Genomic DNA, 23344 nt, shown 5'->3' with positions numbered 1-23344 from the left:
ACATAGGCGTGCGCACAGGGTGTGCTGGGTGTGCCTGGGCACACCCTAATCACCTAGGGCACATAGCATTGCCAGTGAGGAGATGGGAAAGATCTCCCTGGGACCTGCTCTGCTCTATTTCTCCTTGCCTACAGGTACATGGCCCCGATACATTACTCTCCCTGCTGGCAAACACATGCATGTGTATTTCAACTTTGGGGTGCACACCTTAATGCAATAGGCTGCGCACACCTATGGGCGGTGTAGGTGGAAGCGGCGGTGGAGGAGGACCAGGGCCGGATTAACAGCATCATGGGCTTGGTGCTGAGGATTTTGAAGGGCCTTAAGGGCCGTGCCTTGCCATGCACCCAGAGGAGGAAGGGTGCAGCCATGCATGCCTAATTCAACATGGGATGCTGTCTCTGAAGCCCATAAACACATCCATGCATCGCCAACTGTCCCTCCTTGTCCGGCCTTCACGCTGTGTGGGGAGGTTCTGAGGGTGCTGCCTGGGGAAGCGAGCATAGAAGCCAGACTTCTGTGTTTACAAGTGACAGAAGAGCGGTAACAGTGAATATGGCCAACCCGGGGCCTATATAAAAGGTAGGGGCCTGGAGCTGCAGCTCCAATAGCCCCTACATTAATCTGGCCCTGAGGAGGAGGACGAGGTAGCCAACACTGCTTCTTTTCAAAAATTTTAAATGAGGGTACACCCCAAAAGAGTGAGAAAGAGCAAAAATGGAACAATGGGTGGGTAAGGTCGGTATCCATTGCTATTCTGCATAAGGTACGGAAAAGTCCCGTGGGATCCATGCCTGGTTCATTTTAATGAACGTGAGCTTGTCCACATTGTCTCTGGACAGGCGGCTGCGCTTGTCTGTTATAACGCCCCCAGCCGTGCTAAATACCCGTTCAGATAATACACTGGCTGCAGGGCACGCCAGCACCTCCAAGGCGTAAAGGGCAAGCTCAGGCCATGTGCCCAATTTGGAGACCCAGAAGTTGAAGGGGGCAGACCCGTCATTCACTACATGTAGGCGTGTGCACACATACTGCTCCACCATGTTGGTAAAATGCTGCCTCCTGCTAAGACGTTCCATCTGAGCTGCTGGTGCTGCTGTTTGTTGTGGCGTGCTGACAAAGCTTTTCCACATTTCGGCCATGCTAACCCTGCCTTCTGAGGTGCTGGCGGTGCCCTGGTTGCGTTGGCGACCTCCTCCTCCTCCTCCTCTGCCTTGTGCTTCCACTGTGGCCCCGCTGTCAGATGGGAATGCCAGCAGCATGGCGTCTACCAGCGTGCGCTTGTACTCGCGCATCTTGCGATCGCGCTCCAGTGAGTGAATTAAGGACGGTACGTTGTCCTTGTAACGGGGATCCAGCAGCGTGGCCACCCAGTAATCAGCACAAGTTAGAATGTGGGCAACTCGGCGGTCGTTGTGGAGACACTGCAGCATGTAATCGCTCATGTGTGCCAGGCTGCCCAGAGGCAACGAAAGGCTGTCCTCTGTGGGAGGTGTATCGTCCGTGTCCTCTGTATCCCCCCAGCCACGCACCAGTGATGGCCATGAGCTGGCCTGGGTGCCACCCTGCTGTGAACATGGTTCCATCTCCTCCTCCAGCTCCTCCTCCTCCTCATCCTCCTCATCCTCCAGAACTGTGCCCCTGCTGGACAATTGCGTCCCTGGCGTTTGCGTGTGCAGGAACCCACCCTCGGAGCCCCTTGCGAATGACTGCCCTGAAAGCCTTGGAAATGTTACCTCTTCATCCTCCTCCTCCTCCTCATCCTGTGCCACATCCTCTTCCATCATCGCCCGAATTGTTTTTTCAAGGAGGCATAGAAGTGGGATAGTTAAGCTGAGAACGGCGTCATTGCCACTGGCCATGTTGGTGGAGTACTCAAAACAGCGCAACAAGGCACACAGGTCTCGCATGGAGGCCCAGTTATTGGTGGTGAAGTGGTGCTGTTCCGCAGAGCGACTCACGCGTGCGTGCTGCAGCTGAAACTCCACTATGGCCTGCTGCTGCTCGCACAGTCTTTCCAGCATGTGCAAGGTGGAGTTCCACCTTGTGGGCACGTCACATATGAGGCGGTGAGCGGGAAGGCCGAAGTTACGCTGCAGCGCTGCCAGGCGAGCAGCAGCAGGGTGAGAACGCCGAAAGTGCGCACAAACGGCCCGCACTTTCTGCAGCAGCTCTGACATATCGGGGTAGTTTTTAAGGAACCTCTGCACCACCAAATTCAGCACATGCGCCAGGCAAGGGATGTGCGTCAAACCGGCTAGGCCCAGAGCTGCTATGAGATTTCGCCCGTTATCGCACACCACCAGGCCGGGCTTGAGGCTCGCTGGCAGCAACCACTCATTTGTCTGCTGTTCCATGCTCCTCCACAACTCCTGCGCGGTGTGTGGTTTGTCCCCCAAACAGGCAAGTTGTAAAACTGCCTGCTGTCGTTTACCCCTGGCCGTGCTGAAGTTGGTGGTGAAGGTGTTACGCTGTCCGGATGAGGAGGCGGTAGAGGATGAGGAAGCGGAGTAGGAGGAGTTAGGAACAGGAGGCAAACTGAAGCGCCCTGCAATCCTCGGTGGTGGAAGGACATGCGCCAAATTGCTATCCGCCTCAGGCCCATCCGCCACTGCATTTACCCAGTGTGCCGTTAGGGAGATATAACGCCCCTGACCGTGCTTACTGGTCCACGTATCCGTAGTTAGGTGGACCTTGGCACAGATGGCGTTGCGCAGTGCACACCTGATATTTTCCCCCACTTGGTTGTGCAGGGAAGGGATGGCTTGCCTGGAAAAGTAGTGGCGGCTGGGCACGACGTACTGTGGGACAGCCACCGACATAAGGTTTTTAAAACTGTGCGTCTCCACCAGACGGAATGACAGCATTTCAAAGGCCAATAATTTTGAAATGCTGGCATTCAGGGCCAGGGATCGCGGGTGGGTAGGGGGGTACTTCCTCTTCCTCTCAAGTGTTTGGGAGATGGAAAGCTGAACGCTTCCACGGGACATTGTGGAGATGGTTGTTGGTGACCCAGGTGGTGGTGTTGCTGACAGATCGTCTGTTTGCGGGGTGGCAGGTGCCGGTATCACTACAGATGTGGCTGGAGCGGCCGAGACTGCAGCAGAAGAGGAAGCAGGATGAGCCAGAGACGTTTCTTGGTTTTGAAGGTGTGTACTCCACTGCAGCTCGTGCTTTGCACTTAGATGCCTGATCATGCAGGTTGTGCTCAGGTTGAGAAGGTTTATGCCTCGCTTCAAGCTCTGATTGCACAGGGTGCAAACCACTCGTGTCCTGTCATCAGCACATTTTCTAAAGAACTTCCACGCTAGAGAACTCCTTTGAGCTGACTTTGGTGCGCTCGTTCCCTTGCTGCGTTGGGCAGTAGCGGGCGTAGTGTCTAGGGCACGGCCGCTCCGCTTCTGCACCCTGCTCCCTCTTCTGCTGTGCTGGTGGCTCTGTGCGACCACCGCCTCTTCCTCCAAACTACTCAGGTCACCTGCATGACGTTCATTCCATGTGGGGTCGAGGACCTCATCGTCCTCCACATCATCTTCCACCCAGTCTTCACCCCTGCCCTCCTTGTCGGTCTCCACAATGCTGAACGCCGCAGCAGTTGGCACCTGCGTTTCGTCATCATCGGAGACGTGCTGCGATGATCCTTGCATGTACTCATCTTGAGAAATAAGTGGTTGGGCATCGCTGCACTCAATCTCTTCCACTTCTGGGGCAGGGCTAGGTGGATGGCCCTGGGAAACCCTGCTGACAGAGTCCTCAAAAAGAATAAGAGACTGCTGTATGGCTTGGGGCTCAGACTGCTGGCCTGATTTGCAAGGGGGTGAGGTGAAAGACGGTTGGACATTGGCTGCAGGTGCCAACTCTGACCTTTCTGCAGTAGACTGGGTGGGAGACAATGTGAAGGAACTGGAGGCACTGTCAGCAGCAAACCAATCTACTATCGCCTCAACTTGTTCTGGCCTCATCACTTCTAGGGGCGTTTGATGCCCTACCAAATACTGATGCAGGTTCTGTCGCCTACTCACACTTGAGGAAGGTGTTTCACTTGTGCGTGTAGCTGGCACAGATCGACCACGTCCTCTCCTTGCAACAGGAGCTCTACCAGCAGCACCACGACCCAGGCCACGGCCCTTATTTGACGGTCTCCTCATATTTCTGTAATTTAAGATCTTGCCCTAGAAAGGTTTTTATTGAATAGCGGAATAGGAAATATGATCCAAAAAAGTGTATGTATCTCGCACGTACAAAACCACACTAGGCCCCAATTACTATTGTTTCTACCCCTAAAAGGATGGATGAGGAGTAGGAGGAGTATGGAACAGACAGCACCCTCAAATCTTCAGAAGTATGAGATGAACCCCAAAAACTTGGAAAGGTGGATCTCACACGTACCGACACAGACTATCCCGCAATTCAATTGATCCTCAAAGGTTTTTATTGAATAGCGGAATAGGAAATATGATCAAAAAAAGTGTATGTATCTCGCACGTACACAACCACACTAGGCCCCAATTACTATTGTTTGTACCCCTAAAAGGATGGATGAGGAGTAGGAGGAGGAGTATGGAACAGGCAGCACCCTCAAATCTTCAGAAGTATGAGATGAACCCCAAAAACTTGGAAAGGTGGATCTCACACGTACCGACACAGACTATCCCGCAATTCAATTGATCCTCAAAGGTTTTTATTGAATAGCGGAATAGGAAATATGATCAAAAAAAGTGTATGTATCTCGCACGTACACAACCACACTAGGCCCCAATTACTATTGTTTGTACCCCTAAAAGGATTGTTGAGCAGTAGGAGCAGGAGTATGGAACAGGCAGCACCCTCAAATCTTCAGAAGTATGAGATGAACCCCAACAACTTGGAAAGGTGGATCTCACACGTACCGACACAGACTATCTCGCAATTGAATTGATCCCCAAAGGTTTTAATTGAATAGCGGAATAGAAAATATGATCAAAAAGAAAGTGTATGTATCTCGCACGTACACCACCACACTAGGCCCCAACTACTATTGTTTGTACCCCTAAAAGGATGGTTGAGCAGTAGGAGGAGGAGTATGGAACCGGCAGCACCCTCAAATCTTCAGAAGTATGAGATGAACCCCAAAAACTTGGAAAGGTGGATCTCTCTCACACGTACCAACACAGACTATCCCCCAATTTAACTGATCCCCAAAGGTTTTTGATTAAATAGCGGAATAGAAAATATGATCCAAAAAAAGTGTATGTATATCACACGTACACAACCACACTAGGCCCCAATTACTATTGTTTGTACCCCTAAAAGGCTAGATGAGGAGTAGGGGGGGTATGGAACAGGCAGCACCCTCAAACCTTCAGAAGTATGAGATGAACCCCAACAACTTGGAAAGGTGGATCTCTCTCACACGTACCAACACAGACTATCCCCCAATTTAACTGATCCCCAAAGGTTTTTGATTAAATAGCGGAATAGAAAATATGATCCAAAAAAAGTGTATGTATATCACACGTACACAACCACACTAGGCCCCAATTACTATTGTTTGTACCCCTAAAAGGCTAGATGAGGAGTAGGGGGGGTATGGAACAGGCAGCACCCTCAAACCTTCAGAAGTATGAGATGAACCCCAACAACTTGGAAAGGTGGATCTCTCTCACATGTACCAACACAGACTATCCCCCAATTTAACTGATCCCCAAAGGTTTTTGATTAAATAGCGGAATAGAAAATATGATCCAAAAAAAGTGTATGTATATCACACGTACACAACCACACTGGGCCCCAATTACTATTGTTTGTACCCCTAAAAGGCTAGATGAGGAGTAGGGGGAGTATGGAACAGGCAGCACCCTCAAACCTTCAGAAGTATGAGATGAACCCCAACAACTTGGAAAGGTGGATCTCTCTCACACGTACCAACACAGACTATCCCCCAATTTAACTGATCCCCAAAGGTTTTTGATTAAATAGCGGAATAGAAAATATGATCCAAAAAAAGTGTATGTATATCACACGTACACAACCACACTAGGCCCCAATTACTATTGTTTGTACCCCTAAAAGGCTAGATGAGGAGTAGGGGGGGTATGGAACAGGCAGCACCCTCAAACCTTCAGAAGTATGAGATGAACCCCAACAACTTGGAAAGGTGGATCTCTCTCACACGTACCAACACAGACTATCCCCCAATTTAACTGATCCCCAAAGGTTTTTGATTAAATAGCGGAATAGAAAATATGATCCAAAAAAAGTGTATGTATATCACACGTACACAACCACACTAGGCCCCAATTACTATTGTTTGTACCCCTAAAAGGCTAGATGAGGAGTAGGGGGGGTATGGAACAGGCAGCACCCTCAAACCTTCAGAAGTATGAGATGAACCCCAACAACTTGGAAAGGTGGATCTCTCTCACACGTACCAACACAGACTATCCCCCAATTTAACTGATCCCCAAAGGTTTTTGATTAAATAGCGGAATAGAAAATATGATCCAAAAAAAGTGTATGTATATCACACGTACACAACCACACTAGGCCCCAATTACTATTGTTTGTACCCCTAAAAGGCTAGGAGTAGGGGGAGTATGGAACAGGCAGCACCCTCAAACCTTCAGAAGTATGAGATGAACCCCAACAACTTGGAAAGGTGGATCTCTCTCACACGTACCAACACAGACTATCCCCCAATTTAACTGATCCCCAAAGGTTTTTGATTAAATAGCGGAATAGAAAATATGATCCAAAAAAAGTGTATGTATATCACACGTACACAACCACACTAGGCCCCAATTACTATTGTTTGTACCCCTAAAAGGCTAGATGAGGAGTAGGGGGGGTATGGAACAGGCAGCACCCTCAAACCTTCAGAAGTATGAGATGAACCCCAACAACTTGGAAAGGTGGATCTCTCTCACACGTACCAACACAGACTATCCCCCAATTTAACTGATCCCCAAAGGTTTTTGATTAAATAGCGGAATAGAAAATATGATCCAAAAAAAGTGTATGTATATCACACGTACACAACCACACTGGGCCCCAATTACTATTGTTTGTACCCCTAAAAGGCTAGATGAGGAGTAGGGGGAGTATGGAACAGGCAGCACCCTCAAACCTTCAGAAGTATGAGATGAACCCCAACAACTTGGAAAGGTGGATCTCTCTCACACGTACCAACACAGACTATCCCCCAATTTAACTGATCCCCAAAGGTTTTTGATTAAATAGCGGAATAGAAAATATGATCCAAAAAAAGTGTATGTATATCACACGTACACAACCACACTAGGCCCCAATTACTATTGTTTGTACCCCTAAAAGGCTAGATGAGGAGTAGGGGGGGTATGGAACAGGCAGCACCCTCAAACCTTCAGAAGTATGAGATGAACCCCAACAACTTGGAAAGGTGGATCTCTCTCACACGTACCAACACAGACTATCCCCCAATTTAACTGATCCCCAAAGGTTTTTGATTAAATAGCGGAATAGAAAATATGATCCAAAAAAAGTGTATGTATATCACACGTACACAACCACACTAGGCCCCAATTACTATTGTTTGTACCCCTAAAAGGCTAGGAGTAGGGGGAGTATGGAACAGGCAGCACCCTCAAACCTTCAGAAGTATGAGATGAACCCCAAAAACTTGGAAAGGTGGATCTCTCTCACACGTACCAACACAGACTATCCCCCAATTTAACTGATCCCCAAAGGTTTTTGATTAAATAGCGGAATAGAAAATATGATCCAAAAAAAGTGTATGTATATCACACGTACACAACCACACTAGGCCCCAATTACTATTGTTTGTACCCCTAAACGGCTAGATGAGGAGTAGGGGGGGTATGGAACAGGCAGCACCCTCAAACCTTCAGAAGTATGAGATGAACCCCAACAACTTGGAAAGGTGGATCTCTCTCACACGTACCAACACAGACTATCCCCCAATTTAACTGATCCCCAAAGGTTTTTGATTAAATAGCGGAATAGAAAATATGATCCAAAAAAAGTGTATGTATATCACACGTACACAACCACACTGGGCCCCAATTACTATTGTTTGTACCCCTAAAAGGCTAGATGAGGAGTAGGGGGGGTATGGAACAGGCAGCACCCTCAAATCTTCAGAAGTATGAGATGAACCCCAAAAACTTGGAAAGGTGGATCTCTCTCACACGTACCAACACAGACTATCCCCCAATTTAACTGATCCCCAAAGGTTTTTGATTAAATAGCGGAATAGAAAATATGATCCAAAAAAAGTGTATGTATATCACACGTACACAACCACACTAGGCCCCAATTACTATTGTTTGTACCCCTAAAAGGCTAGATGAGGAGTAGGGGGGGTATGGAACAGGCAGCACCCTCAAACCTTCAGAAGTATGAGATGAACCCCAACAACTTGGAAAGGTGGATCTCTCTCACACGTACCAACACAGACTATCCCCCAATTTAACTGATCCCCAAAGGTTTTTGATTAAATAGCGGAATAGAAAATATGATCCAAAAAAAGTGTATGTATATCACACGTACACAACCACACTAGGCCCCAATTACTATTGTTTGTACCCCTAAAAGGCTAGATGAGGAGTAGGGGGGGTATGGAACAGGCAGCACCCTCAAACCTTCAGAAGTATGAGATGAACCCCAACAACTTGGAAAGGTGGATCTCTCTCACACGTACCAACACAGACTATCCCCCAATTTAACTGATCCCCAAAGGTTTTTGATTAAATAGCGGAATAGAAAATATGATCCAAAAAAAGTGTATGTATATCACACGTACACAACCACACTAGGCCCCAATTACTATTGTTTGTACCCCTAAAAGGCTAGATGAGGAGTAGGGGGGGTATGGAACAGGCAGCACCCTCAAATCTTCAGAAGTATGAGATGAACCCCAAAAACTTGGAAAGGTGGATCTCTCTCACACGTACCAACACAGACTATCCCCCAATTTAACTGATCCCCAAAGGTTTTTGATTAAATAGCGGAATAGAAAATATGATCCAAAAAAAGTGTATGTATATCACACGTACACAACCACACTGGGCCCCAATTACTATTGTTTGTACCCCTAAAAGGCTAGATGAGGAGTAGGGGGAGTATGGAACAGGCAGCACCCTCAAACCTTCAGAAGTATGAGATGAACCCCAACAACTTGGAAAGGTGGATCTCTCTCACACGTACCAACACAGACTATCCCCCAATTTAACTGATCCCCAAAGGTTTTTGATTAAATAGCGGAATAGAAAATATGATCCAAAAAAAGTGTATGTATATCACACGTACACAACCACACTAGGCCCCAATTACTATTGTTTGTACCCCTAAAAGGCTAGATGAGGAGTAGGGGGAGTATGGAACAGGCAGCACCCTCAAATCTTCAGAAGTATGAGATTGTGTTCACTGTACCCCACAAAGATTGAGTTCACTGCACCCCACAATGATTGTGTTCACTGCACCCCACAAAGATTGTGTTCACTGCACCTCACAAAGATTGTGTTCACTGTACCCCCCAAAGATTGTGTTCACTGCACCCCACAAAGATTCTGTTCACTGTACCCCACAAAGATTGTGTTCACTGCACCCTAAAAGGATGTTGTTCACTGCACCCCACAAAGATTGTGTTCACTGCACCCTAAAAGGATGTTGTTCACTGCACCCCAAAAAGATTGTGTTCACTGTACCCCCCCAAAGATTGTGTTCACTGCACCCCACAAAGATTGTGTTCACTGCACCCCAAAAAGATTGTGTTCACTGTACCCCCCAAAGATTGTGTTCACTGCACCCCAAAAAGATTGTGTTCACTGTACCCCCCAAAGATTGTGTTCACTGCACCCCACAAAGATTCTGTTCACTGTACCCCACAAAGATTGTGTTCACTGCACCCCAAAAAGATTGTGTTCACTGTACCCCCCCAAAGATTGTGTTCACTGCACCCCACAAAGATTCTGTTCACTGCACCCCACAAAGGATTTTGTTCACTGCACCCCAAAAAGATTGTGTTCACTGCACCCCAAAAAGGATTTTGATCACTGCACCCCAAAAAGGATGTTGTTCACTGCACCCCAAAAATGATTTTGTTCACTCCACCCCAAAAAGATTGTGTTCACTGCACCCCACAAAGATTGTGTTCACTGCACCCCACAAAGATTCTGTTCACTGTACCCCACAAAGATTGTGTTCACTGCACCCCAAAAAGATTGTGTTCACTGCACCCCAAAAAGGATGTTGTTCACTGCACCCCAAAAAGGATGTTGTTCACTCCACCCCAAAAAGATTGTGTTCACTGCACCCCACAAAGATTGTGTTCACTGCACCCCAAAAAGATTGTGTTCACTGCACCCCAAAAATGATTTTGTTCACTGCACCCCAAAAAGGATTTTGTTCACTGCACCCCAAAAAGGATGTTGTTCACTCCACCCCAAAAAGATTGTGTTCACTGCACCCCAAAAAGATTGTGTTCACTGCACCCCACAAAGGATTTTGTTCACTGCACCCCAAAAAGATTGTGTTCACTGCACCCCAAAAAGGATGTTGTTCACTGCACCCCAAAAAGGATTTTGTTCACTGCACCCCAAAAAGATTGTGTTCACTGCACCCCACAAAGGATTTTGTTCACTGCACCCCACAAAGATTGTGTTCACTGCACACCAAAAAGGATTGTGTTCACTGCACCCCAAAAAGATTTTGTTCACTGCACCCCAAAAAGATTGTGTTCACTGCAGCCCAAAAAGATTGTGTTCACTGCAGCCCAAAAAGATTGTGTTCACTGCAGCCCAAAAAGATTGTGTTCACTGCAGCTCACACACAGAAAAATGGATGTGGATCACTGACACCTGCCTATCTCCAATCCCACACCACACAGCAATATCGATTGTAGTTTGTAGAACACAGTTTCCCTAAAATTCAGCAGACTCTGTCCCTAACAGGATTGAGAAGAGATCGTAGATCAGGATTGAGTGCAGATTCACCCCACCCCCCACACAGTAATATCGATTGTAGTTTGTAGAAGACACTGACCCTATAATTCAGCAGACTCTATCCCTAAAATGCCTACAACTCGCCCTGCCTAAACACTCCGACCTGTCCCTCAATTCTATCCGGACACAAATGGTTTTTTCCTGCCTATCTTTCCCTAATCAGCAGCCAGCACGTTGATGTGTGCTCTGTCCCTTAGCTAAGCAGCAGAATGACGCTGCTGCGGCGGCTGCCTCGAACTTATAAAGACTTGGTCACATGCTTCAGACGGCCAATCACAGCTACTAAGACATTTGCAGGCATGGCTGGGATGGCTTAAAGCGGAGTTCCAGCCATTTACTCACCTGTCCAACGGTCCAGCGATGCGGCCGCCGGAAGCCTCGATCCTCTCCCTCGGCGCCGGCATCACTGCTGTGGGCACCCGGCTGTTTCAGTTTGCGGCTTCACAGCCGGGTACCCACTGCGCATGCGCGAGTCGCGCTGCGCGCCGTGATTGGCCGGCAATCTTCTGGGACCTCTGACGTGTCCCAGAAGATTGCAGGGAGGGAGGGGGAGAGGAGAACTTCCGCTCAGGGCGCCGCGGCGCTCCGAGCGGAAGTGGGAGCGGGCACCTGTCAAAACTAGGTACCCGCTCCCCCCCCCAAAAAATGACATGCCAAATGTGGCATGTCGGGGGGTCAGGACTCCCTAAAGCGGAAGTTCCACTTTTGGGTGGAACTCCGCTTTAAGGCACACCAGTTAAACGATTGTTGATTGGCTGTTGAAAGCCCGCCATGAAAAGAGCGCCAAAGCATGCAAAACCCGGAAATAAAACGACCGAACACGGATTTTTACCCGAACATACAGTAAAGTGTCCGTGTCCGTGTTCGGGTAAAAAAAATCCAATTATTCGGTACGAACACGAATAATACAGTCCGTGTTCGCTCAACACTAGTTATAACCCCTAACAGATTTTTTTTGCCATCTGTGTCCCATTGGGGAGATTTACCTTCACTTCCTGTCCCACAGCCAATCTGGAAGTGAGAGGAAATCCCTGCAAACTAAGGGAATCCCCCCCCCCCCCAGATCACCAGAACAAGTGTCCCCATTGGAAGATTTTCCCTCTATTACTTTTTCTGGGGACAACTCAACATTTTGTGATTTTCTTTTACTTTCCCTTTCAAGGATAATGGTAAAGAGGACAAATAGAGAGGGTGAATTTCTCTAACAGGTACGTAATCGGCTATGAAAACCTAATAGATACTGAAATCTCCACTCTGTCCAAAACTTAAATGGGGGCATATTTGCTGCCACTGACCCCAGCAGCAGGGCACTATTCCTTCCACTGTCACACACAGTGGGGCACTATTCCTTCCACTGACACCAATGATGCGGCACTATTCCTCCCACTGAGACCAACAATGGGGCATAATTCCTGCCACTGAGACCAACAATGGGGCACTATTCCTCCCACTGAGACCAACAATGGGGCACTATTCCTCCCACTGACACAATGATGGGGCACTATCCTTCCCATAGACACCAATGATGTGGCATTGTTACTGGTGCCAGGACATTTTCTACTTCCACTGGGCACAGTCTGGCCCGTTAAAGTCTGAAGGATAATAAACTGGCTCTTTGTTTAGAAGGTTTGGAGACCCCTGGGTTAGAGGTTTGGTTGGAGGTAGAGTTTAGGTTGAAGGTTTGGGTAAGAGTTTTAATTGAAGGTTGGGGACAGAGCTAAGGTTGAGGGTTTGGGTCAGAATATAAATTGAGGGTTGGAGTTTAGTTTGAAGGTTGATGTTGGACTTTAGGTTGAGGGTTAAAGTTTAGGTTGGAGGTTGTAGTTTAGGTTGGGGATTGGGATTAAGGCTTAGGCTGAGTATTGGGGTTAGAGTTTTTGATTAGGGTTTGTGTTGAAGTTTATGTTGAGTATTGGAGTTGAAGTTTAATTTGAGGAATCCTGCGATGTGACCCTCCGCTGGTTTAAAGTTTTAAATTGACTGAGGCCCAAGCTATTGTTTAAGCGACAGAGATTAGACTCCCTTGCAATATTTTGAAGTTGAATAACTAAGCAAATGTTTTGTGGGATAAAATGGTGTTCAAAAATTACTTTAACTTAATTACCAAACTTCTACAACATTTTTTGGCCCTCAGAAGACATAACATGCCCCCCAGAAGAGTATTTCCACTGAATTGGACCTATTGCTTCATTTGAGTTTACAATGCCTAGTTTGGATTCTAGGTTGCAGATCAATATCCATATCTCCACTGAACTAGTAAGTGCTCCACCAGACCCTAATGAAGTACTTGGTGGATTTTGAACATATGCTTGGTGTAGTGAATCTTGGACGCTGATCTGAACCTCTGCCTGGTGTAGTGAATCTTGGAGGCTGATCTAAACACATCTGCCTGGTGTAGTGAATCTTGGAGGCTGATCTGAACATCTGCTTGGTGTAGAGAATCTTGGAGGCTGATCTGAACATCTGCCTGGTGTAGAGAATCTTGGAGGCTGATCTGAACATCTGCCTGGTGTAGTGAATCTTGGAGGCTGATCTGAACATCTGCCTGGTGTAGTGAATCTTGGAGGCTGATCTGAACATCTGCCTGGTGTAGTGAATCTTGGACGCTGATCTGAACATCTGCCTGGTGTAGTGAATCTTGGAGGCTGATCTGAACCTCTGCTTGGTGTAGTGAATCTTGGAGGCTGATCTGAACATCTGCCTGGTGTAGTGAATCTTGGAGGCTGATCTGAACATCTGCCTGGTGTAGTGAATCTTAGAGGCTGATCTGAATCTCTGCCTGGTGTAGTGAATCTTGGAGGCTGATCTGAACCTCTGCCTGGTGTAGTGAATCTTGGACGCTGATCTGAACATCTGCCTGGTGTAGTGAATCTTGGAGGCTGATCTGAACCTTTGCCTGGTGTAGTGAATCTTGGACGCTGATCTGAACATCTGCCTGGTGTAGTGAATCTTGGAGGCTGATCTAAACATCTGCCTGGTGTAGTGAATCTTGGAGGCTGATCTGAACCTTTGCCTGGTGTAGTGAATCTTGGACGCTGATCTGAACCTCTGCCTGGTGTAGTGAATCTTGGACGCTGATCTGAACATCTGCCTGGTGTAGTGAATCTTGGAGGCTGATCTAAACATCTGCCTGGTGTAGTGAATCTTGGAGGCTGATCTGAACATCTGCCTGGTGTAGTGAATCTTGGAGGCCGATCTGAACCTCTGCTTGGTGTAGTGAATCTTGGAGGCTGATCTGAACATCTGCCTGGTGTAGTGAATCTTGGAGGCTGATCTGAACATCTGCCTGGTGTAGTCAGTGGTGTATTTAGGTTTTGTGCTGCCCTAGGCCTGACTAAGTTTGTGCACCCCCTAATTTAATTATGACCCACCCATTCCTGTAAAGGACACACCCCTTCCTGTTTATAACCCGCCCTGTCATCTGTACACCACAGGCCACAGACCACAACCACAGTGTATCTGTGCCCATCAGCATAGCCTTATCAGTTCCCATAAGTTCAGCCCGCCTCATTACTGCCCATCAGTGCAGCCTCATCAGTGCAGCATATCAGTACAGCCCTATCAGTGGCCACCAGTGTAGCCTATCAGTGCCCATTAGTGCAGCCTATCATACCGGCAGGTAGCAGTGTGACTGCTTTATGGGGGTGCCAGACTGATTTGCCTCCTGAACCCTGCCCTCTGGCCCAATTCGCCTCATAATACTGGCATTAACCTAAAAGTGTAGTGCAAGCCAGCTTGGACCCTTTTTGTGTGGGAGCCGGGAGGAGGCTGTTTTTTTTCATGTGGTGTGCAGCTTTTTTGCTGCCCCCCTGCAAAGTGCCGCCCTAGGCCTGGGCCTTGTCGGCCTAGGCCAAGATACAGCACTGGGTGTAGTGAATCTTGGAGGCTGATCTGAACCTCTGCCTGGTGTAGTGAATCTTGGAGGCTGATCTGAACCTCTGCCTGGTGTAGTGAATCTTGGAGGCTGATCTGAACCTCTGCCTGGTGTAGTGAATCTTGGAGGCTGATCTGAACATCTGCCTGGTGTAGTGAATCTTGGAGGCTGATCTGAACATCTGCCTGGTGTAGTGAATCTTGGAGGCTGATCTGAACCTCTGCCTGGTGTAGTGAATCTTGGAGGCTGATCTGAACCTCTGCCTGGTGTAGTGAATCTTGGACACTGATCTGAACATCTGCCTGGTGTAGTGAATCTTGGAGGCTGATCTGAACATCTGCCTGGTGTAGTGAATCTTGGACGCTGATCTGAACATCTGCCTGGTGTAGTGAATCTTGGAGGCTGATCTGAACCTCTGCTTGGTGTAGTGAATCTTGGAGGCTGATCTGAACATCTGCCTGGTGTAGTGAATCTTGGAGGCTGATCTGAACATCTGCCTAGTGTAGTCAGTGGTGTATTTAGGTTTTGTGCTGCCCTAGGCCTGACTAAGTTTGTGCACCCCCTAATTTAATTATGACCCACCCCTTCCTGTAAAGGACACACCCCTTCCTGTTTATAACCCGCCCTGTCATCTGTACACCACAGGCCACAGACCACAACCACAGTGTATCTGTGCCCATCAGCATAGCCTTATCAGTTCCCATAAGTTCAGCCCCATCAGTGCCGCCTCATTACTGCCCATCAGTGCAGCCTCATCAGTGCAGCATATCAGTACAGCCCTATCAGTGGCCACCAGTGTAGCCTATCAGTGTCCATTAGTGCAGCCTATCATACCGGCAGGTAGCAGTGTGACTGCTTTATGGGGGTGCCAGACTGATTTGCCTCCTGGACCCTGCCCTCTGGCCCAATTCGCCTCATAATACTGGCATTAACCTAAAAGTGTAGTGCAAGCCGGCTTGGACCCTTTTCGTGTGGGAGCCGGGAGGAGGCTGTTTTTTTTTTCATGTGGTGTGCAGCTTTTTTGCTGCCCCCCTGCAAAGTGCCGCCCTAGGCCTGGGCCTTGTCGGCCTAGGCCAAGATACAGCACTGGGTGTAGTGAATCTTGGAGGCTGATCTGAACCTCTGCCTGGTGTAGTGAATCTTAAAGGCTGATCTGAACATCTGCCTGGTGTAGTGAATCTTAGAGGCTGATCTGAACCTCTGCCTGGTGTAGTGAATCTTAAAGGCTGATCTGAACATCTGCCTGGTGTAGTGGATCTTGGAGGCTAATCTGAACATCTGCCTGGTGTAGTGAATCTTGGTGAATCTTGGAGGCTGATCTGCTGAACAGAATTGCCGAGATTCGCTCAACAGCCATACAAAACACACACAAGCACAGTGAACATCAGGCCAAGATACAGCACTGGGTGTAGTGAATCTTGGAGGCTGATCTGAACCTCTGCCTGGTGTAGTGAATCTTGAAGGCTGATCTGAACATCTGCCTGGTGTAGTGAATCTTGGAGGCTGATCTGAACATCTGCCTGGTGTAGTGAATCTCGGAGGCTGATCTGAACATCTGCCTGGTGTAGTGAATCTTGGAGGCTGATCTGAACCTCTGCCTGGTGTAGTGAATCTTGGAGGCTAATCTGAACATCTGCCTGGTGTAGTGAATCTTGGTGAATCTTGGAGGCTGATCTGCTGAACAGAATTGCCGAGATTCGCTCAACAGCCATACAAAACACACACAAGCACAGTGAACATCAGGCCAAGATACAGCACTGGGTGTAGTGAATCTTGGAGGCTGATCTGAACCTCTGCCTGGTGTAGTGAATCTTGAAGGCTGATCTGAACATCTGCCTTGTGTAGTGAATCTTGGAGGCTGATCTGAACATCTGCCTGGTGTAGTGAATCTTGGAGGCTGATCTGAACCTCTGCCTGGTGTAGTGAATCTTGGAGGCTGATCTGAACATCTGCCTGGTGTAGTGAATCTTGGAGGCTAATCTGAACATCTGCCTGGTGTAGTAAATCTTGGTGAATCTTGGAGGCTGATCTGCTGAACAGAATTGCCGAGATTCGCTCAACAGCCATACAAAACACACACAAGCACAGTGAACATCAAAGAACACCAGTTGCTTAGGCAAGGAGACCAGACCTAATTAACTTTTGTTCTTTTATGTTTATTGTACTTTGTCTTTGATATATACATTGTCTAGAAAAGAGAACCAAGTGTTCTGAAAAGTTTGCACTAGAACGTACTGTTGCCTCACCTCTATTTCTGTCTGCTATTGATGGCCAACAGGGTACAACATGCAACTTGCTGGCGGCTTGCGGGCTGCTGCAAAATATTTGATGTCTCCTTGTTGATAGCTTTGTTTGGGAAATATAAGAGGACTACTATTCAAGCTAATGTAACTGTTAGCAGTCCTAAATATTTTAGGTGTCTCTCATTATCTGTAGAAGCTGGCAAAGCCCATTCTCCATCTCACCTCCTCCACCCATGAAAGACAAAGAAAAAGGCCAGAGCATTCTGGAGCCCTGCGATAGTGTCCTTCTATCTCCCCTCCCGCTAATGGGAGCTCATATATAAAGATTTAAATACTTGACACTCTTTCCATCAATGTAAAAAATATAGAAAGCTGTCAGGCTCTCCTCCACTGTAAAGAATGAGAGAATTGATGACAGAGATACACAGCAGATTAATGCCTAGCCCCTTAATTGCCGCTTCCCACAGCTCTGCCAAAAAAGTATGAACACCGAATGTCTGTTTCCCCTTATCTTTACCGTCCAAAGTAATTTGCTTCTTCTAGGATATTTTTAATATGCTGGATTCCTGTAAAACAGACAACTCTTATGATGTAGATCCTACCTTGTGGGCACTTTATTAGGTACGCCAATCGAGTGGAAAAACATAATGGTTTGTTTTTACATTTTCTATCTGTTGTTTTGCAATTCAATTTACATTTCTTTCTTTTATTCTACTCCCTGCTATCTTTCTTCTCTTTCTTTTTCTGTCTATGTGTATTATTATACAGGATTTATATAGCGCCAACAGTTTGTGCAGCGCTTTACAATGTGAAGGAAGACAATACAGTTACAGTACAATACAATACAGGAGGAACTAGAGGGCCCTGCTCGTTAGAGCTTACAATCTAGAAGATATGTAAAATATATATATACCCAGTATCTCACAAAAGTGAGTACACCCCAAACATTTTTGTAAATATTTTATTCTATCTTTTCGTGTGACAACACTGAAGAAATGACACTTTGCTACAATGTAAAGTAGTGAGTGTACAGCTTGTATAACAGTGTAAATTTGCTGTCCTCTCAAAATAACTCAACACACAGCCATTAACCACTTAAGCCCCGGAGGATTTGGCTGCTGAAAGACCAGGGGGTATTTTGCAATTCGGCACTGCGTGACTTTAACGGACAATTGCGCGGTCGTGCGACGCTGTACCTAAACGAATTTGACGACCTTTTTTTCCTCACAAACAGAGCTTTCTTTTGGTGGTATTTGATCACCTGTGCGATGTTTACTTTTTGCGCTATAAACAAAAAAAGAGCGTCAATTTTGCAAAAATAACAATATTTTTCACATTTTTTTATATGAAATTCCCCCAAAAAAATGTAAAAATCAAAATTTTTTAACATTTTCGGCCAATTTGTTTTATGCTACATATGTTTGGTAAAAAAAATCGCAAAAAGCGTATTTTGATTGGTTTGCGCAAAAGTTATCGCGTTTACAAACAAAGGGAAAGATTTTTGTCATTTTTGTTGTTTTTATTTTAACGCGTAATGGCGGCGATCTGCGATTTTTTTTTTTGCGGTACTGCGGCATTGCGGCGGACAGATCGGACCCTTGACTGACATTTTTGACACTTTTGGGGTTACCAGTGACATTTCTACAGTAATCAGTGCTATACATATGCACTGTTACTGTAAAATTACACTGGCAGTGAAGGGGTTAACTTTATTTGAGAGGGAGGGGCTGTGTGTGTCCCTAGGGGCGTGATTCTAACTGTGATTGGCTGTGGCTAGAGCTGTAGGAACAATGATCAACGGTCCTACATAGTAGAACCGTATGATCATTGTTTCTACACAGGGGAGAATGACAGGCAGCTTGTTTACACTAGCCGCCTGCCTTTCTCCCTCTCCCCCGACGATCGCTGAGTGAGCGGCGGACATCGGGTCCGCGGGTCACACGCGCGGGGGGGGGGGGGTCCGTGACCACGCGGGAGCAGGAGCGCGCCTCGCTCCACCGGGGCATCACAGGCTAGTGACGTACCGGTACATCACTCTGCCTGTGAGGGGCTGACCGCCGCAGTATATGTACTTGCGGCGGTCGGCAAGTGGTTAATGTCTAAACCGCTGGCAACAAAAGTGAGTACATCCCTAAGTGACAATGTCCAAATTGGGCCCAATTAGCCATTTTTCCTCCCCGGTGTCATGTGACTCATTAGTGTTACAAGTTCTCAGGTGTTATTGGGGAGCAGGTGTGTTAAATTTGGTGTTATCGCTCTCACTCTCTCATACTGGTTACTGGAAGTTCAACATGGCACCTTATGGCAAAGAACTCTCTGAGGATCTAAAAAAGAATTGTTGCTCTACATAAAGATGGCCCAGGCTATAAGAAGATTGCAAAGACCCTGAAACTGAGCTGCAGCATGGTGGCCAAGACCATACAGCGGTTTAACCTGACAGGTTCCACTCAGAACAGGCCTCACCATGGTCGACCAAAGAAGTTGAGTGCTCAGCGTCATATTCAGAGGTTGTCTTTGGGTTGTCATTTTATAGTAGTAGAATAACAACCACTTTCAGGCAATCTGTCTCTCATTGAAAGTGCCTACAGACCTCTCTGAAGGTAGAGGCAGGAAGAAGGAGAAGTCGCTACTCTGATTTGTGTGTGTGAAATTATAGCTTGAGCTACAGAACTATGTGAGCATGTGACTTCATCCAAATTTTATTTATTATTTTTTTTATTTTTATTTTTTTCAGAACTTGCAGCAGGAATGCTGGGATAAAGCTGGTCAATTTTTTGACCTTCCAGACTTTCTGACCTGGAAAGCTACAGGATCCCTCACCAGGTAAGGTGGAGGGGGGGGGGGGGTTGTTGAACAAGCTGTGTTTTCAGTATGTGTACAGCCTACAACTCATTCATAAAATGCAAGCTGTGATATGGAGCCCACCGTGTCCTATGAACCAGTGATGGCTGGTGTATTGTATATGTGTCCGGCCCCCTAATCTACATGCGGGGCGCCGGACACATGGAGTTCAATGGGGCTTTATTTTTTAACCATGTGATTAGAACCAGAGGCTCTAATAGGCTAAAAAAAACTGGGTGGGCTCGGGGCGCAGAGCACTGCGCCCCGAGCCCACCCAGTTGTGTGACAATAGCGAATGAATATTCCCTATTGTCACACGGATCCTCCTCCTGGCCAATCAGGAAGCGGGTCCTGAGACCAGTTTCCTGATTGGCCGAAAGCAGAAGCCATGCCAGTGGGCATGGAGGAGGAGGGAGGAGACGCAGAAGAGGGGGGAAGAAGCTGAAGCCGGCAGGTGAGTGAGCCGGGGGGGGGGGGTTCTGCGTCCTGCGTCCTGCTGTGGCCCTGGGGGGGTATGGTGTGCGGCTTGATGTGCAGCCTGGTGTGGTACGGGGGAGGGGGTATGGTGTGGTCCATCTGCCGCCCCCCTGGCCCATGGAGCACCAGCCGCCACTGCTATGAACGCTTCTCTGTTTACTCCATGATAGCATAGGTTGGTCACATGACTTCTATAGGTCATGTGATTAGGCTCCCTTCCTCCCAGCACTTTTTTCCATTTGCAAAAATTAAAGGACATTCTCCAGCTTCTTAGTCCCAAACTGACTTTCTAATCATATAAATAGTGCATTAACCACTTCTGGACCAGAAGGATTTCCCCTCCTTAATGATCCCCCATTTTTTGCGATACGGCACTGCGTTATTTTAACTGACAATTGCGCGGTTGTGCGTTCCTTTACCCAAATAAAATTATTGTCCATTTTTCCCCACAAATAGAGCTTTCTTTTGGTGGTATAAACAAAAAAAGAGCGACAATTCTGAAAAAAAAACAAATATTTTTTACTTTCTGCTAAACAACATTCCCAATTAAAAAAAAAAATTAAAAAATCAAATTTTTTCATCATTTTAGGCAAATTTGTATTCTGCTACATATTTTTTTTTAAAAATCCTAATAAGCGTATTTTGATTGGTTTGCGTAGAAGTTATCGCGACTACAAACTAAGGAAAATATTTATGTAATTTTCATTTATTTTTTACTAGTAATGGTGGCGATCTGCAATTTTTAGCGGGACTGCGACATTGCGGCAGACAGATCGGACCCCTAACTGACTTTTTTGACACTTACTACAGTGATCAATGCTAAAAATATGCACTGTTACTGTAATAATGACACTGGCAGGGAAGGGGTTAACACCAGGGGGCGATATAAGGTTTAAATGTGTCCCTAGAGGGTGCTTTCTTACTGTGGGGGGGCTTTCTGCATGAACACAGAGACCCGTGTTCCTAAATAAGAGTTTACAATGCGTTTACATGGGCAGACCGCCATTTTGTCTACACATGGAGCGATTACGGGTGCCCGGCAGCAATCGCGGCTGCCTGATATGCTGATTAGCTTCCCCTGTGGCGAATGGGCACCCGCTAGTGGACCCGCCAAGCGTTCTACTGGTACGTTGTTTCGCGGGACAGAGCCGGCCTGCCGCAATAAAACCACGGCTGATGGTCGGCAAGAGGTTAATGACGCATTTTCTTGTTTTGCTTGTACAATACTCATAGGGGTTGATTTACTAAAGGGAAATAGACTTCAGCAGGAACATGGGGGGATGCAGTTCCAGCACCTCCAGGACTGAATGTATGTAATGGCAAGAGTTGCTGGGGTGTGTTGCAGGGTCTGTTGATGCTGGCTGCTGAGGGATCTATTGTCACTGGAGGGGATCTTATTTTGAAGGGTTCTGTTGTTGCTAGCTAGGGAGTTCTGTGGTTGCTGGCAGGGAATCTATTGTTGCTGGGGGTTGGGTCTTATATTGCTTGGGGGTTAGTTGTTGCTGGGACGGATATACTGTTGAGGGAGGGGGTCTGTTGTTACTTGCGAGGTCTGTTGTTGCTGGCAGGGGATATATTGTTGCTGTCGGGGGTTCATTGTTGCTGGGGTTCTAATAATGATGGCTTACGAGATCTTTTGTTGCTGGCAGGGGATCTGTTGTTGCTGGGGGTTTGGTCTTATGTTGCTGGGGGGTCAGTTGTTGCTGGGAGGGATCCACTGTTGAGGGAGCGGTCATATGTTGCTGGCTGCTGGAAGATCTGTTGTTGCTGCCGGGGGTCTATTGCTGAGGGAGGGATGGTATTTTCCTGTAGGTGGTCCATAGTTGGGGCTCTATCGATGATTGCTGCAAGGAGATCTGTTAGGGATACAAGTGGTAGCCTGATGGCAGAGGAAGGCCCCACGTGTGCTGGAGGGCGGAGCTTAGACGGGACCCCCCAAGGTAAGTGACACAGGCTAACCTGAGGTGCGGAATCTAAGTATCCACCGGTTTTCGCCAGGGCCTCTAGTGGTGAGGATGGACTTTGCTGCGTGTGGATACCAGGTCGCAGTCCTCAGGGTCGCCCCACCAAGGGAGAAACCGGTCAAGATCCGAAGGCAGATAAGCAGACAAGGGAGATCCGAGAGAATGGTCAAACAAGCCGGGGGTCAGGACGGGCAGCAGGTCAACAAGGTCAGGAACAAGCCAAAGGTCAAACGGATATCAAACAGGTAACAGGAAGCAGGCTTCAGGAACACAGGAAGAGCTGCAGACAAGACAGCGAAGACACAGTGCTTCTGAGCTGTTTAAATAAGGCAGCCTGTTTGCCAATTACTGCAATTAGTCTGCTCTTGTTTAACCCTTTGGATTGCAGAATCATGACAGCACATCAGTGTGCTCAGGAAGCATTCCTAACATTGCCCCCCCCTTAAAGGCAACCTCCGGGTGCCCAACAAACTGCTTTTCTGAGGATGGGCAAGAAAAAACGCCTGGATCAGGTCTCCGGCATGAATGTTACTCTCAGGTTCCCATGAATTCTCTTCCAGCCCATAACCCTTCCATTTAATAAGGAACTGAAGCTGGTTACCTCTTTTCCGGCAATCAAGTACAGCCTCAACTTCGTACTCCATGTCGCCATCCACCATCACTGGTTCCGGAGGTCCAGGGCTTCTGCCGGGGAAGGCGTCGGGAACTACGGGTTTTAAAAGAGTGACATGGAACACAGGATGGATCCGTAGGGTATCAGGTAAGGATAACTCATAGGACACGGCATTGAGTCTTCTTTTAACGGGGAATGGGCCGATAAACCTGGGAGCCAACTTCTTGGATGGGCATGCCAAGCGGAGGTTAGCTGTGGATAAAAAGACCTGGTCACCTGGTTGGAGAATCAGTTCTCCCCTCTTTTTCCCATCAAAGATTCTTTTGGATGCTATCTGAGCCTTGGCCAAGGTG

The 23344-nt window shown here is 47.4% G+C and overlaps 1 protein-coding gene across 1 annotated transcript in view; it reads left to right on the top strand.

The window, feature by feature from the left end:
• Window positions 1–23344, top strand: part of FGGY (FGGY carbohydrate kinase domain containing) — a 433297-nt gene that overhangs the window by 93469 nt on the left and 316484 nt on the right. Inside the window, exon 5 of the mRNA XM_082264806.1 lies at window positions 19831–19919. Coding sequence (XP_082120932.1) covers window positions 19831–19919 — 89 coding nt within the window. The remainder of the gene's footprint in view (window positions 1–19830; window positions 19920–23344) is intronic.

Source organism: Pelophylax lessonae (genome assembly GCF_965119305.1).
Source record: "Pelophylax lessonae genome assembly, chromosome: 8".
NCBI lineage: Eukaryota > Metazoa > Chordata > Amphibia > Anura > Ranidae > Pelophylax > Pelophylax lessonae.
This window is presented reverse-complemented; position numbering and strand designations above follow the sequence as displayed.